Raw genomic sequence first — 16,808 nt, 5'->3', positions numbered from 1 at the left:
GCCTGGGCACAGAACACACTGCTTTTATACACACACACACACACACACACACACACACACACACACACACTCCAGATCACTGGACAAATCAGTTCCTCTCTCTAATGTGTATGTACAATCAGCACCCAAAGCAGAGATCAAAAAGTTGAAGTTGGGGAGTGTGGTCATCTGGGTTACAAGAGGTTATAAATACACACATGAATTAAAAAATCAATTTTGGGGCCATCAAGATGGCTCAGTGAATAATAGGGCTTGCTGCCAAGCCTCACAACCTGGGTTCCATCCCCAGGTCTCACATAAGGAGAGAAATGACTCCCACAAGCTCTTTTCTGGCTTCCACACAGGCACCATGCAATGCACTCACATGTGCATGCACACATACAAACACACACCTTTTAAAAAAATTTAAATCATTTCCCCAGACAATAGCCTCTATTGAAAATTGGAAAATAAAGCCAATTGGGGCCTCAACTTCCCCCACCACGGGCACTTGAACAGAAGAACCATTTAGATATGATCCTGTGCCCTGTCTCCCTTCCTGCCTGGCCCTGAGGACCAAGATAGGTGCACATCTGGAGCTTTGGCTGAGATTCTCTCTCTCTCTCTCTCTCTCTCTCTCTCTCTCTCTCTCTCTCTCTCTCTCACACACACACACACACACACACACACACATATGAGAGAGAGAGAGAGAGAGAGAGAGAGAGAGAGAGAGAGAGAGAGAGAAAACAAAATATTTTTCATAACCTTCTCTATCAAAAGTGGGAAACAAAAGACAGACCGAGAGAGGGCCTCGTGTCTCAAGAAATATAGGAGAGCTCATATCTCTTTGTGGAAGCCAAGACCATTCTTACACAGTCTAGCCTGCAGCACCAATTTATACTATCGATCGGTGCTGTAGGCGTCTGAGTTTGCGACGGTCTTCACCCTTCTCATTCCCCTTCTGACCGGGAGTGGGACCCTCGCCTTCAGATCCCTCACCCCTTGCACAGTGAGAGCGTTTATTTCTCTTCTCTAAGGCAGCCCTCTGTTTGTTTTAACCAGCTCAGGGAATGGGGGTGGGGAATAGGAGATTCCAGCAGCGGTCATTGAGCAGGATCCAGAGACGCCCGTGACTTGCCCAAGGTCACAGAGCCAGAGCACTAAGGCGCTCCGATTCTAGCCCAGGAGTTTGTAGCTCCCAAAGCCCTTCTGGTTCCTGCATCACGCCCACGTCTCGAGCGCCGCGCGCGCTCGGGGCGCAAACAACACCACGCGCCTTGCAGGTTGCACTGCGCCCTAAGGTTGCTTCCTTTGGGCCAACGGTGCGGAGAGATTAGGAAAACCTGAGGCCACGCTGCTGCGCGTGCCCCTGCAGCCCACCAGGCTGCTTTGGGGTTGCAGGTGGTGCGACACTGGGGGCCTGGCCGCTCCAGCGAGCCGGCTGGGCCCCCGGACCTTTCCTGCAGCCCCCTATCCCAGCCGCGCGCCAGCTGCGTGCCGCGGCGCGCTGACGGCCTCGGAGCGCAACCGGGAGGCAGGGGTGTGAGCAGGGACTGCAGCGGAACCTGCCCGGGGCACTCCAGAGTCGGGCTGCTCTCCGCAGGCTGGCGCTGCGCCGGGGTCGCCGCAGCCCGGGGCCCCTCCCGGGCCACCTGTGCGCCGACTGGCGGGCCGGGGTGATGCCGGATCCGGAAAAGCAATCCACTCCGGGTTCCAGACTCCTGTCTCTATCCCTGGAGACAGCGAGGGGTGGTGGGAGGCCTCCCCGCCCACTACCCCAGCTCCTCCCTGGGGGAGCCTCAGGCGTTGCCCGAAGGGATCCCCGGTGCCGGGGGTGGCCCCCGCGCGCAGCGCCGCGCGGCCCCTCCTCCTCCGCCCCGCCCCGCCTCCGCCCCGCTCCGCCGCTCCAGTCCGGATTTTGCGGCGCCCGCCGGCCCGCTCCCCGGCTGCGGGCTCCGCGCGGCGGCTGGCTCGGTGCGCGGCGCGGCTGGCGCTGCGCTCCGCCCCGGCTGCATTGCTGCGCTCCGGGTGCCCAGGGGAGCCACGCGCCGCGTGCGCCCCGCAGCCGGCCACCCGGAGGCAACGCCGTCCTCTGGCATGGGCCCCGGGGGCGCCCCGAGGTGGGGCTCTCGGCTGAGGCGCTGACAGCCTCTCTCCCGCCCGCGGGGCCCCGAGTCCAGCCCGCTCGTCCGCCCGCGGCCATGGCCGTCCGGCCCGGCCTGTGGCCAGCGATCCTGGGCATAGTCCTCGCCGCCTGGCTTCGTGGTTCGGGTGAGTCACGCCGCGCGCGCTCTGGGGAGGCTTGCGGGGGACCGTGCGCGCGAACGCTCAGCTCTGGGGAGGAGGTGGCCCTGACCCGCGCGGCCGATCCGGCTGGGAGCCCCCGGAGGCCAAACTTTGCCGGGCAGGACGCGGGGGCCGCCTCTCGCTGCTGCGCAGCTTCCCGGTGCGCTCTCCCGGAAGCCTGGGTTTTGCCAAGTCCAGGAACAGCTGTCAGCGCACGGGGCTGGCGAGTGTAGACGCCCCACGCCTCCGGGTGGGGGAAGTTTGCTGGTTTTACGGCCCCAGAGAATGGTCGGGGGGTTAGAATAACCCTGGAAAGACAAGACTTGAAGGACTCAAAGATTCGCGGGTTTGGACCATGTACTGGTGCCCAGAAAATGGGGTGTGTGTGTGTGGGGGGGGGGGTGTTAAGATAGCTCTTCCAGGTAGGAGTGCCCCGAACAGCCACTCACAATTTCCCAGCTTGGCACCTGGCCTCTGCCCACGTCTAGAACACAGTGTCCTCCTCTGTCCCCGCCACACACGCTTGCACACGCACACACTCAGGCGTGGAGGCATCCAACAGCCCCCAGCTCTTTCAGCCGGCAGTCAAAGCACTGGGGTCCCTGTGGTGGTCTGTGGCTCCCTGGCTCGGGGGTGGAGGCGGGAGGGGGAGAGGAGAAAGAGGGGGAGTTGTTTGCTGTTGGCTGTTGGTTGGCGGGCTTCTCCTCTCTGAAACTCCACAGCCCTGCTTTCTCCCCACTCGTCCTGCTGGCCACCCTAACGAGCCCCTTCATAACCCAGCCTTTTAGCCCACCTTGCGTGAGGGGGCTTGGAGAAAGGCTTTGTCTGCTCTCCCGGACGCCTGCACCTAGGCTGAGGTGTGTGTGTGTGTGTGTGTGTGTGGAGGGGTCCCCTAATCTCTGGCCCCCAAGGATTTGGCACCGCCGAGTTTCTGTGTATGGGAAGGAAGCAAATCTCCATGCTTGATGCCCCCTGAACCTGCTCGGGCGAGGCGCTCCCCAGGCTGGCAAGGCCACAGTTCATCCTAAGGGTGTGGATTTCCGAACTGCCAATCCAGAATGAGGAGAGCTCCTCAGTCAAGGGCCTGACGGTTTAGGCCCATGGCTGCTTCCTTGAAGAGTCTCTGGGCCCTGCATCCTTCCCCCACCACTGCCTCGCTGCCCTCCACATCCCGCCCCCAAGCCCTCTCCCTTGTCCCACCTGCTCTGCATCTCCGTCACTGCACCCTAAACCCTCACTTTAGCAAGCCCTTCCCGACGCCCCCCCCCCCCCTTTAATCCTGACGGATCCTCAGGTTGAGCTGACATTGGATGTGTACGTGTTTGTTTACGGGTGTGAGTTGCGCCCCTGGCCATGGTCCTGAGCTGGGGGTGTCAGCGCTTCTGCACACGGAGGAGGTGCTGCCAGACACTGAATAGGTGCCCGGGAAATGTTTACTGAGTTGGATGTGTGGGAGAGGGCTGTGTGGTCAGAGGCTGCATTTTGCCTCGTGAGCACGTGTGAAGGCTGTGGACTGACATGTGTCCTGGGTAACGGGGGGGCTGGTGTGGCACGGGCGGTGTTGTGTGTGTGGTCCGATGTGTACTGATATGCTGCGTACATGTGGCAGCTGTGTGCTACTGCACCAGTGAGCACCAAAGATAGGGGTGACTGGCACTGGTAGGTTAGGGCACCAAACCAGGAATGAACGATTGCACCTCAAGAAGCCATGGAGCTGGGGGATCTGCACCGTCCATCGGCAGGGCACCTGTTGGGGCCTGGCCTGAGGTTTCCCAGGGCTCACGGGTGGGCACTAGTGGTTTGGGGCTCTCTGGAGCAGAGCGTGCATGTCTCTGGCATTAACTCTCGGCGGTGGAAGGAACTGCGGAAGGGTATGGGGTAGGAGTGGCCCTCCTTCTCAAAGAGGCCCATCTCACTGTCCCCCACTAGCTCTGGGCATGTGTGGACAGATACCCAGGCAGGCTGCCCCTGCCATGACCCTAGCTCCCGCACCCGCCTATCAGTTCCTTGGCAACAGCAGCTGGTGAAAAATGTGTCTGTGAGTGGCTGAGAGAAAAATGGTCAACCAGGCAGGCTCAAGGGGCTTGGTGGGGAGCAGCATTACCAGGCCACCACAGACCCTGCCCTCCAGGCCCATCCTTTGTCACCCAGTACCACACAGCACCACTCAGACAAAGCCATCCCTCAGCACAAACACACCTGGGCTTACCCCTGGCACTGCCTGCACCCACAGGCACACACCTGACACACCAGTCCACACAGCCGGCACATACAACTCCTTACCCTTCAGGTCTTCCTGTCTCCGGTGACCCCATCTTCCAAGGGAAGAGAGGCATGGGGTAGGCTGCCCGAGGTACTGCAGGAGAGGCTGAACCTTTCACTGGCCTGCTCCCCCCTTGCCCGCGTTGGGAAAGGCTGTCTTCCGGGAGGCCAGGATTAGTATTGATCCAGGTGCTAACATGCCAACCCAGAGGCCTGGTGCCTAGGAGCAGCTACCGTTGGCCTTTGTCACATCCCCTTTCCTGCCCGGCACCGCCATGACTCTCAGGCTCACAGGCTTCAGCTGTGTACCATGAGCTTGGGGTGCACAGCCCTTTCAGGTGAAGGCCCCAATGCTGCCACCTAGGCACCTGTTCTGTGCACACAGATGCCAGGCCCTCTCATGCCAAGCCAACCTGATCCCGCTGTCCCAGCCTGCTAGGGGCCCTGCCTTTGCTGTGGTCCCTCACCCACAGCCTGGAGAGGGCGGGAACCTTACTGTCTCCCTTGGCTCTCCCTTCTCCTTCACGCTTCACATTTAATCTGTCATCAAGTCATCTCGCTCAGCCTTACTTGTGACATTGCTATGTCCCTAGCCTTCTTTGCTCACTCCCATCCCCCAGCTCCTTTATCTCCCACCTGTCTCACCATGGTGGTCATCTCCTGCTCCTCCCGTCCTCTTCTCCTCTTCCAGCCTAAGGCCCCTGGAAGCCCAGGAGAAGGCTCCCCACGGCTCTCCAGGCCCTGCAGGTAGTCTGAGCCCTGGGCTGGGCTGGGGTGAGAGAAGGAAGAAAACATCTGGTCCGTGCTCCCAGAGGTCAGCTACATCGCTGGGTTCTGCCTGCTGTGGGCTTGGCACCACCAGACTAGCTGTTTCCAGACTTGCAGAATGTGGTGCCACCTGGCCTTGCCAGCATGCTCCCCTCTTGGCATCCCGGCTTCTTGGCTCTGTCCTGATCCTGGCCGGGCCCCTTTATTGCTGCCAGTCTCTCAACCTATGCAGCCTTGACTTGAGGTCTCCCCAAAGTCTCCCCAGTGAGGAAGACAGATACCTCTGGTCCTGACACTTCCTTCTCCAGTGCTTCCCTAACATTGTCATTGCCTGTGACACTGTATACCCTGCTCTCTGCCCCTGACATGCTCCAAATCACAGCAGCCAAGTGTTTAATGCTTTTCTTTCTTTTCTTGGCTGGAGTCTGGGCTTGAAGGCCAAGCAGGGAGGAAGAGAGAAATTTAATCTATCCTATTCCTGACCACAAACTCCCACACCCTATCAGAGTGGAGACTGGTAAGGCCAGGCCCCCCATGGGGACAGGCACTATGCCCAGGTCACACATACATGTAGACAACAAGTTAGCATACTTGAGTGCACTTTAGCGGGCCACCCACAAAAGTGTGCCGGTGTCTGTTGAGTGGGTACTTTCCAGCCCACCCTGTCCCTGACATTGATTTCTTCAGACTAGTGTTTTTGTGTGCAAATAGAGTTGATACCAAGATTTGGATTGCTAAGCACATCACCTGTGTGTTGTCCGGTCCCAAGACCACTGTTCCCCAATGTCCCTTGCCTCTCAGTAATCATTCCGACCAATCCCCTCCTCTCTCTTACCCACCCCCTCCCCGAGGGTCCTTCTCTCTTAGGGAAGCTCTGGCCTCTTTCTACCAGGTAGGACAGGACAGGGACTTTAGAGGCAAATAGAGCTCTTACAATTTAAGCCGCATGTCATTGGGCAAATAACTTCCCAGCCTGTTTCCACATCTATAGGATGGAGGCTGAACTGATGAGTGGGGACGCAGCATCCAGGGTGGACCTCAGCATCTCAGGTGCTCATGGCTTATTGTCTTCTGCCTCCATTTTCCCTAGCACTGGAGACAGGGACTTGGGACAGAGATGGGCCTTAAGTTGCAGCAGGGCCCAGGCTCAGACAGGACAGAAAGACTTTATTGAACAACTGTACTCTGTATCCAGCCGCTCTGCATGCTATAAGGACTTGGGTTAATTCATGCTCAGAGGGTGTTGTTGTGGGATTCTGGCCATCACTTTTTTGGTTCATCTTGTCCTGGGACCATGTGCTGATTCCATCTCTACCTATAGGATGTGGCCACAGAGCCCTGGGTGGATGTGAATTCTAGTTCTGCCTCTGCCCATTTGATTGCTGTGTGATGTCGGACAAATCACTCACACTGTCTGGATTGAACTTGATGGCTAGCCCCAGGCAGAGGCTGATGCCCCGGGAAACTGCCTCTGCAGCCTGGGGTGAGCTCAGCATTCAGTTGCAGGCTCTCTTAGGAACTGCTCACACCTGCCAAAGACACCAGCAGCCCTGGCAGTGGCTGGCTGTATTGCCTGGGAGCCAGGTGGCTTCTGGGAGAGAGCCAAAGGTGGCTGTAAGGCAAAGCTTGGAACTGTGAGTCCCAGTCCCCAAACCAAGAAGCTGGGTCCTGCTGTCGCTCATGAACACCTCTAGTGATTAGCAGGAACCCGGAGGTCAGGATGATGAAGGCCTGCCCCTTTTCCAGACACTGAGGGCAGAGACCATAGGAAGATTTTAAATCCAGAGCCTGTATCTCAGGCAGATGGGGAGTTGGTAGATGGGGGAGTTGGCAAGCTCTGGGGACTGGGTTTGAGCCAGGGCCAGGGTGAGGCATGGAGTTGCTTAAGGGTACAAATTTACATAGCCAAGTACACAGCCATCCCCTGTGAGCGCCTCCCAAGATCCCATGCCCTTGGCACCTGCCATGCCTCCTAATCCTCACCCTGGATTCCACTCTTCCCTGCACCTCTTCAGTTTCAGTGTGTAAAATCAACCATAAAGGACTCATCTTACAGGAGCATTGTACCGGCACCGGGTGGGCACTTAATACATGCAAGCAGTTGACTGGTGTATAGGGCAGGAGGTTCCATTCTCTTGGGTGGGAAGCAGGAGAGTGGGGCTGTCTAGAAGAGGACATTGCTGAGCAACTAGCTCGGGGTAGCCTGAGGAGAAGATCCATTTTCCAGGATATGTCTGGCTTGTTTTTCTTTGTCAGTTAGATGTAGAGGGCCGAGCATATAGAAGCCATTTCCCCTCTCCAGGTGTGGTTGCTGACTGACTCAGTCTGGCCCTGTTTAAGATTGGGGAGACCCTGTGGGTTCTGGGGGAGCCCTGAGTGGCAGCTGCACCTTACAGAAGAGCATAAAATGGGGAAGGAAGTCTTAGGGCCCGTTTTGGTAGGGGGGGAACCCTGAAAATCCTGCCTCTTAATTGGATCATGGTGGGAGCACCAGAGGCCAGCCATCACCCAAAGCTGGGTTCCTCCTCAGTCTGGATGTCACCATTGTGTCTCTCTGGAAGGTTCAGGGTCACCTTGAGCTCCAGGCAAATACGTAGCTGATTGGGGAATGAGGGGCTAGGGAGTCTGCTTATTTGACATACCTGAGGGACTTTACAGGGACCTTGGGAAGGGAACTCTTGACCCAGTATCCCACCAGACCCTAAAGCCATGTTATAAAGTGAACTCTGTTGCCCCTTCCAAGCAACTCCTCCCGGGATCGCGTAGGGGGAGCAGCCCCCGAATTAGACTCCACCCTCTCCTAGTTGGGGCGGAGCCCGACGAAGCAGAAGCACTGAAGGTCTTTCTCCGGTCTGCGTTTCTTCCCGCTCCTTCTCCCGTCTCTCGTGATTGTGCCCGCTGCGCGACCCGACCCACAGCCTCCAGACCCGCACCCTCCCGCCCCGACGCAATTGTCAAGGTGGCTGGGTGGGCGGGGTTCCTTCAGCCAGCGAGGCTGCGGGACACGTGGGCGGCGGTGGCCCGCAATCGCCCGAGCCAGTGAGACCCCGAGTCCGGATGCAATTAGCTGCTGCGGGAGGGGCGGGCCCACCGGGCGGTGTCCCCGCGGGAGGGAGGCCCGCGCTGTGGTCCCCGCCCCGCGCGGCCTAATTAATGCGCTGCGAGCTGGGGCCGAGCCGGCAAGGGGCGGGATCCCTCCGCCCGCCAGCCCGCCCGCGGCCGCCCGCAGGATTAGCGGCTCTTTGTTCGGGGTCTGTTAACAAGTTCCTGGCTGAGCGCTTGGCTGCCGCCCGGGAAGCTCTGTCCAGCCTCCACTAGGGCTGCAGCCCCGCCCCTACCTGCCCTGCCCCGACCCCTTAGACGTGGGGTGAGGAGTATAGTCCTAGACCTGGGGTAGGAAGATGCCCCACAACTGTCTGGTGGAGGCCATCCCCATTTTGCATATGAGGCAGCATTTGCTTGCTCCAAAACCCGCCACCCTAGGCAGGCTGGAGGCCCAATCTAGATCTTTGACGCCCTAAAGCTTTTTTTTTTTTTTTTTCCAATTTGAGACAGGCTCTATATATTATGTATCTCTGTCTGTCCTGTAACTCGCTCTGTAGACCAGGCTGGCCTGGAACTTACCGAGAGCCTCCTGCCTCTGCCTCCTGAGTGCTGGTATTATAAGCAAGTGCCACAGGCTTCCTAAACGCTTTTTTTCCTACTGAGAAAGAACTCTGGATGGGAAGGGGAGGGCTGCTGTAGCCTGTTAGCACCGTTTTTTATTTTAATTGGCACCCTGATGGTGGTGTTAGGCTCTGCCTGGAGGTCTCATCAAAACCTTGCCAGTCCATGAGGCAGGTGAAGTCAGCCCCAGCTATGGGAGGGCACATGTGAACAGTGGCGACTGTGACCACATTCCAGTCCTTGTCCTGTGTCCCATCTCATTGGCCTCTCTGGATGTTCCCTGGCCTGATGGAAGGAAGCAGGAAGCCATGGTCTGTGTGGTCCTTCCCACCTTTTAGTTCACATCTTACCACCGGACCCCACCTGAGTCTTTGTTTCCCACACTTGGCTGGCCAGGCCAAAAGGACTGATTATAATTAGGGAGGATGTTCTCACCTATGCCCGGGAGTGTCAAGCCAAAGGAACTTGTTCAAAATTATTTTATTATAATGAGGTAGAATCCTTTCTGGTAAGTTCCTCCAGGTGTTTGTGGTCTATTTCTTCCGGGGCTATGCTTCCCTGTTTTGGTGAAGACAGGGCACCTGCCTGCCCCATGTGCCCCTCTTCAGGGCGCATCTCCAGCCTACTCAGTGAGGTCTCACCCAGTGTAGTTAGGAGCACCTACCTCCCCAGTGTGCCCCAGTGTATCTCATCCCAGGGGCTCACCCTGGCAATCCCTCAGCACTAAGCACCGTGGGACACTAAGTGCATCTGTTGCAAATATTGAAAAAGTCAACTCTCATTTAAGCAAAAATAGGGAGTTTAATGGCAAATGTAACTGCAAAGCCGGGGTAACCCTGGTCTCAGGCATGGCTGGATCCAAAAAGAACAGTGTGGATCCAAGGCCCATCCTTTGTCTCAGTTCTTGGGGCATTGGTATCATTCCCCAATAACTTCTCCCTTCACAGTCCCCATGTGGGTGCCAGGGACTCCCAAGACTACAGTATCCTCATAGGCCCAGGTAGGGGGAAAATAAATTATCTCTTCCCTCAGACACCCCCAGATACTCCAGTCTTCTTTACTAGTCCAACTCAAATGCTCTGCTCATGTGTGAGCCACTAATTAGTCAGAGGTTTTGATGATGCAGAATACTTGGGCTGAAGCCACAGAACCGTAGTCCTGCCATCCAGATGGCTTGCCACTCCTTGAAGCTTCTTAGCCAGGAGGCACGGGTAGAAACAGCCATCCACTTTGTCCATTTATTTCATAACCCTGCTAACTACACCAAGGAGCAAACCCAAGGGTAGATTAGCACTTCCCGATGCCAGTGTCCCCACGGGTGTGCAGATCCTCCTTTCATGGTCCTCTTCTTCCAAGCCCCCACCTCCCCAAAGCCTTTAACATCCCCTGTGGGCCTCCGCCGGACCTGCACCCACACATCTCTGTGAAATGGCCGCAAAGCCCTCCTCTGTGGCTTTGCCTTTGGCCATCTTCTCATGCTGGGTTTGTTGTTCACAAGCTGAGCCTACTTGGGTCTCTTGCCTTTGACCAGCACTTTTCTCGAAACCTCCCTCCAGTCTTTTGGGATCCAGTTCACCTGGACTTCTGCAGATCCCTTCCCTTCAGACCCAGACCAGCTTCTAAGAGGGGTCAGCACCCTTTCCCCAGCAATGGTGCTTGGGTCAGGGCTGAACAACAGGTTCTCGGAGAGGCTGACAGACAGTTTTCCTGATGTAAATGTTTCTGCCACAGCCTATTTCAAATGCTGGAATGGTATCAACTGGCTTATAGAAGTCTGGAGTTACAGCAGTCTGCTCTCCTGAGCCTGGATGCGCTGGTCTCAGTGCATCATAACTGCATACCAGGCTGACCCCAGCCCTTTGAAGTGACCGACAAGCAGAGGAGGCATCTCCAGACTTTCCTTGCAGGGCCTTTGACTGCTGCTGGCCTGGGGCCTCTCCTAGCAGTCTCTTCTGTTGGGTAAGGGTTGAAAGGCAGTCAGGGGTTGCTGGTTTGGGTTCAGCGCCTCACCCTGCTTGAGTCCGATCGATTATATAAGCCCCCTGCGCCTCAGCCTCCTCACCTGGAAGATACAGGTGGAAAGGCTCCTATGAATAGGGTTGCCAGCATTGGGAGAGCGCTTCTCTGAGAACATGCAGCCTTGCCAGCCCACAGCAAATGTTTGGTGGGTCTGAGCTACTGGCTGGACTCTCTGTGACTACACACATCCATGCCCTTTAGCCTCTGTCTCTTGGATTATATGTGTGTGTGGCAGCGAGTGGGGGGTCTTGCTTGACAAAATAGGCAGAATGTGTCAAGGCCTGGCATCTTGGGAAGATGCTTATTTTGGGGTGACAAGCATTCATGAGGAGGCTTGGGAAGGAAAGCTGCTGAGGTGAAGGTTGAGTCATGCGGAGTGACTTGGCCAGGTATGACATGTGACAGCCTAGAAGCCAGGTCTGGTCCCCAGGATTGCAAAGACGAGAGGCGGCAGTGTCACAGTCACATTTGAGAGCCAAGGGAAGCTGGGAAAGAACAAACCACTTGATGTCCTGGGGCTTCAGAGAGTGACATAAGCCAAGCTCTCAGCTTGTGGTGGCCAGAGAGTCGTAGGAGGAGGCAGAGAGGGACAGGCCGTGAGATGGCCTGCATGTGAGCGGCCTGCTGGAGCAGACGGTACCCGTGGGGGGCCGGCGAGCAATAGAGCTGGCCATGTCTTTGAGCTGGGGAGTGACAGGCAGTGAGCAGTGTTTAAGGAAGATTAATCTGGCGGTGCGGAGAGGATGGATGGCAGCAGAGAGAGGCTGGAGGCAAGGAGACCAGCCGGGAGGCTGCCGCGGTCATCCAGGCAAGAAATGACGGAGCCTCCCTTCGTAGTGAGCAAGCAGCAAGCCTGGAGTAAGAGAGATAGATGTGGGAGACACTGCGGATGAGGATGCTGTATCTGGATGGTGCATGTGGGGGGCAGAGAGGGGGAGGAGGCAAACATGATTCAGAGCTCCGAGCCTGGGGAAGTGATGTCAGAAACAGAAAATAGATGGGGACCGGGCTAGGGCAGAAACCTTAAGAGTTCTGGATCCATTATGGTAGCCCAACCCCACCCCACCCCACCAGGCTGCGGCTTGTGTCCTAGGGGACAGTGGCCTGCTCTATACTGAGTAGCTGTCAGGATCCGCTGGGAGGAGACACGTGGAGCAAGGCCTTCCTAACAAGCAATGGGAGAGGTGGCTGTGGCAGTGGGAATGTTTGCAGACGACTCAGTGGGAGACTAAGGGAGGGTGCAGGTGGCCTAAGACTCTGGTAAAGAGCTTGGAGCTAAGCTGGGTTTACTCCGTCTCCACGGGCTCCAGAAGGTTCTTCCCTTAGGGAACTGGGCTTGTTAGAATGATGTCCCAACTTCCAGGGTTTGGCTTCCTCTGTTCCCATTGTTTAGATCTCTTAACATCCTTTCTCCAGATATAGCATTGGTCCAGCATGACCACAGCCTAGGGTCGGTCAATCAGGATCTAATGGCTCTCCTCATTTGGAAATGGAGAGATTAGCAGGCTGGGATGGAGGGCCAGGACTATTTCTTCCTGTGTGGAAAGATCGTACGTGATGAGTGGAGTGAGGCCACGGCATAGGAGCGTGGGGAGAGGGAGGAGGAAACTGTATTGGAGGTTCCAAGGGCCCAGAGATTGGTCCCAAGAGCTTTCTCAGTCCTTTGAGCTGATCCAGCAACATCTGAACCTTGATCAAGGAACTTTCTGCTCTAGGTCTATGCTGGATGATCTGTTGGGTCTTGGTTACAAGCCCCCCTGATCCAGGAAGAAGGTAGAGTTCCCACCCAGAGGTGGCCAGAACCTGTGTGAGGGCATCCAGCTCAAGCAGCAGCTATTGCGTTCTGAAAAAGAGAGTCCACGTGAAAATCAGACCACAGGCTTTTGTTTGTTTGTTTGTGTTTCTGTTTCTGTTTTTCGAGACAAGGTTTCCTTGTATAGCCCTGGCTGTCTTGGAACTCACTCTCTAGACCAGGCTGGCCTCGAACTCACAAAGATTTGCCTGCCTTTACCTCCTGAGTGCTGGGATTAAAGGTGTGTGCCACCATCGCCCAGCCACAAGCTTTTCTTGATACATCAAAATATCTAAACTGGGGCCTGGAGAAAGGACTCAGCAGTTTAGAGTGTGTGCTGCTCTTGCAGAGGACTCTGGTTCAGTTCCCAGTACATCTGGCAGCTCACAACCACCTGTAACTCCAGATCTAGGAGGAGCCTACATTTCTGGCCTCTGAGGGCAGTATGTGCGCGCACACTCACACACACACACACACACACACACACACACACACACACACACACACATACACGCTTTAATAAAAAGAAATCTTTTTTAAAAGATCTGAGCCAGGCAGTGAGCTCATCGTCTTGGGTGGGCTAGAACTTGGCTGTCACTTTAGCAGACATCATTCCTCATGCCGTGTACCATTTGCCACTGTGTGCCTTTATTGCTAATGTCTCATACACCCCCTCTTCCACTCACTTCTGGCTTCATGCATCCCCACGAACCAGTGTCCTTAATTTGCCTAGGTTGTCCCCTGCCCTGTCTAAGCCCCTTCTCTGTCTAACCCCTGCCCTGTCTTGACTTCTGCCCTGTCTTGACCCCTGCCCTGTACACATGCCCACACATCTGCACCCATACGTCCTGCCCACTCCCTCTGGTTGGTCACACTGAGGCTGCTTGTCCATTCTGTGCACAGCACTCAGCCTCAGTACACAGGCCACATGCAAGTCCCTTCCTGTACCTCCCTATCCTTCCTGCTCCAAAAGCTAGTGCTCGGGTTGAGGTTATATCCCCAGACCAGCTTTGAGGTGCAATCAGGACATGAAGCACAGGCGTTAGACCTGTGGTAAGAAAGAGGTTGTGACGCTGTGAGCCTGGGTCCCTTTCTAAGGGGGCCCCTGGGGGAAATGGCTGCTGCTGAGAAAGCCTCCGGGAAGTCAAAGAGCCATCAGTGGGAACTGAGAAGGGGTTGGGGCGGTCATGAGGGAAGGCCACAGACAACTGAGGCTGGGAGGGTGTGCCGTGCCCAAGCCAGGAGCCATTGTTGGAGCCTGTGCTCAGAAGCATGCCAGGGAGATAGCCGGCATTAGTGTGCCAGGGAAGATGTCTAGAGGCCACTGGCAACTTAGAGAAAGGGAAGAATGTTAGAGCTAGATGGCATGGAAGCCACTCAGGGCTTCAGGGAACAAACGTGAGCAGGGGAGGGGAGGGAGCGGCATGGTTGCTGAGGGTTTACACGTGCTTGCACACACCACCTGAGGGTTTACACGTGCTTGCACACACCGCCTGAGGGTTTACACGTGCTTGCACACACCGCCTGAGGGTTTACACGTGCTTGCACACACCGCCTGAGGGTTTACACGTGCTTGCACACACCGCCTGAGGGTTTACACGTGCTTGCACACACCGCCTGAGGGGTTACACGTGCTTGCACACACCGCCTGAGGGTTTACACGTGCTTGCACACACCGCCTGAGGGTTTACACGTGCTTGCACACACCGCCTGAGGGGTTACACGTGCTTGCACACACCGCCTGAGGGGTTACACGTGCTTGCACACACCGCCTGAGGGGTTACACGTGCTTGCACACACCGCCTGAGGGGTTACACGTGCTTGCACACACTACCTCTTTCTGAGGTAGGCTCAGAGAAATGACTTGACTAATGTGTCACATGACCACCATTCAGAGCCAGGGCCCAGCCTCAGCTCTTTGGAAGACAGAATGGACAGGCTGAGGGACTGGGCTAGGCAAGATGGACATGCCTTCACCTTAAGCACCTACTGTGTGCCAGGCACTACAATAGTACAGTGGGCAAGGCAGCTGCTCCCCTCCCTGACAGAACCCACGTGAAGGTTGGAGGTGATCCCAAACAAGCAAACAGATAAGTAATGAGGACTATGTATTTTTGTTGTTGCTTAGGAAGGCGGGCAGAGGGGCCAATGACCACAGGCGCACTGAATGGGAGTGGCCTTCTAGAGTCAGGGTCACAGATGAGGCTGGGTGATCACAAAAGGCCTCTCTGTGGAGCAGCATCTGAGCTGAGAAGGGGCTGTCAGGAGGAAGGCAGCTGGGGGTACAGCAGAAGGTGTGTTCCGGTTTGAACATGAAACCGTGCAGATGAAGAGAACGCTTAATGGCTTCCTCTGTATTCACTGCTACTCGAAGCCACCGTTACTTCTGGAAAGGCACAGTGGAGAATCAGAGTGACTGAAAGTTCCTCTGGGCCACATCTGATCTTGTTAACCGATTTGAGAACATCAGAAGGCCTGGTTCTCTGGTCTGCTTTGTGTCACAGCTTGAGCCCAGGGCCAGACACTCCTCTGCTTTGGTTATGCAATGGAAAGAAAGTCTCGGGCCTCTACCATCCAGGAGCTGACCCTGAGGCCTCAGGCAGGGCTGTGGTGGGGCAGGACTGGGTGCAGGGAGAAGGTCAGGCAGGCCACTTGAGCCCCTTGGAGCTTCCAGACTGCCAAGCAAAGGTCTGGATGCCTGCTGTCTCCCAGTCTCCTCATATCAAATACCAACATGCAAAATAGCTTACAGAGGCCTAGCGAAGTTGGATGTGCGTGCGTGCATGTGTGTATGTGTGTGTGTGTATGCGCGTGCGTGTGTGCGTGTACGTGCTCGTGTGTATGTGCCTCTGTGTGTGTGTCTGTGTGTGTGTGTGTCTGTGTCTGTGTGTGTGTGTGTGTTAATCAAGGTGAAGTTCACATAAAAATTAGTACACGGTCAGATGACACTTGGTGTGTGTGTGTCTGTCACCTCTATCAAATGTATTTTCATCATTCCAACAAGACCCCATTTGCCACCCACTCATGTTCCTCCATGTCCCCAGGCCTAAAAAACAGTACCCTGCTTTAAGTCCCTCTGGGTCTGCCCACTGTGGGTATGTCCTGCAAATGGAACCTGGCCACCTGTGGCCTCTGGGACATGACATAGAGGCCACCTGCCCCACTGCGGGGTCTTCATCCCTCCTGACAGCTAATAGTCCTGTGTGCTACTCAGGCTCCCATGGCAAATGTCTGCTCATGGAGACAGCTCGCTGGCCCTGCTGCATGTAAAGAAACAAGTTTTTTGTTTTCTGGTACCACAGACTGGAGAGTGATTTGTACCAAATGTAATGTAGGTTACACAGAACACTTTATGCACAGGAGAGAGAAGGAAACACACACACACACACACACACACACACACACACACACACAAATCCTAAATTCTAGGTAGCCTGCAGCACCTCTGCCTTCTTGCCTTAATAAAATTCACTTGGGAATTCCTGCAAAAGGGGAACCAGAAAACAAGGTAGGCAGGAAGGCTAAGGAGAAGGCAGGCCAGAGGGCACTGGGGACAGAGCACTCCCCACCCGGCCAGGAGGACTCTGCTGAGACAGCTGTGACTGGAATATTTTCCCCAGAGAATGCTGGGTAATGCAGCTGCCAGGGGCAAGGGTAGAGGAGGGTAGCAGAGGTCAGCACTCGGTCACAAGCGAAGGAAACACACTGACTGGAGAGTCGGGGGAAGGAGAGAAGACCCTGAGCATCTGTATCCCGAGAGACATGGTGCTGAGGAGCGCATGGACGTGTCCCCAGTGAGGGAAGCCCCTTCTCCCTCACAGCTCCGTGAACTTAGTGCATTCTTTTGTGCTTTTCATTACTTCCCTGTTCTGAGGTCACAGCTTCACTTTCTATACACTGGAGTTGAAAGAAAATCATCCAGAGGTCTAAAGTAAGCAGCCAGCTTCCTGATCTCTGGCCCCAAAGGCTGAAGTGCCTGTTTAAATCCACCTATTACCTGCTCCCACCTCTGGCCACTGTAAGCCATGCTGCTTTG

At 55.8% G+C, this 16,808-nt stretch overlaps 1 protein-coding gene across 2 annotated transcripts in view; it reads left to right on the top strand.

The window, feature by feature from the left end:
- The first annotated feature begins 2,027 nt into the window (after positions 1 to 2,027).
- The window catches only part of Unc5a (unc-5 netrin receptor A), a 58,848-nt gene continuing 44,067 nt past the window's right edge, over positions 2,028 to 16,808 (top strand). The window contains exon 1 of one of the 2 annotated variants that reach the window (XM_059262891.1): positions 2,028 to 2,250. In XM_059262891.1, coding sequence (XP_059118874.1) covers positions 2,181 to 2,250 — 70 coding nt within the window. In that variant the 5' untranslated portion in view covers positions 2,028 to 2,180. The remainder of the gene's footprint in view (positions 2,251 to 16,808) is intronic. The other variant, XM_059262890.1, reaches the window with a different exon arrangement.

Source organism: Peromyscus eremicus, chromosome 5 (genome assembly GCF_949786415.1).
Source record: "Peromyscus eremicus chromosome 5, PerEre_H2_v1, whole genome shotgun sequence".
Lineage (NCBI taxonomy): Eukaryota > Metazoa > Chordata > Mammalia > Rodentia > Cricetidae > Peromyscus > Peromyscus eremicus.
Note: the sequence above shows the minus strand (reverse complement) of the source record. Positions and strands in the feature narration are given on the sequence as shown.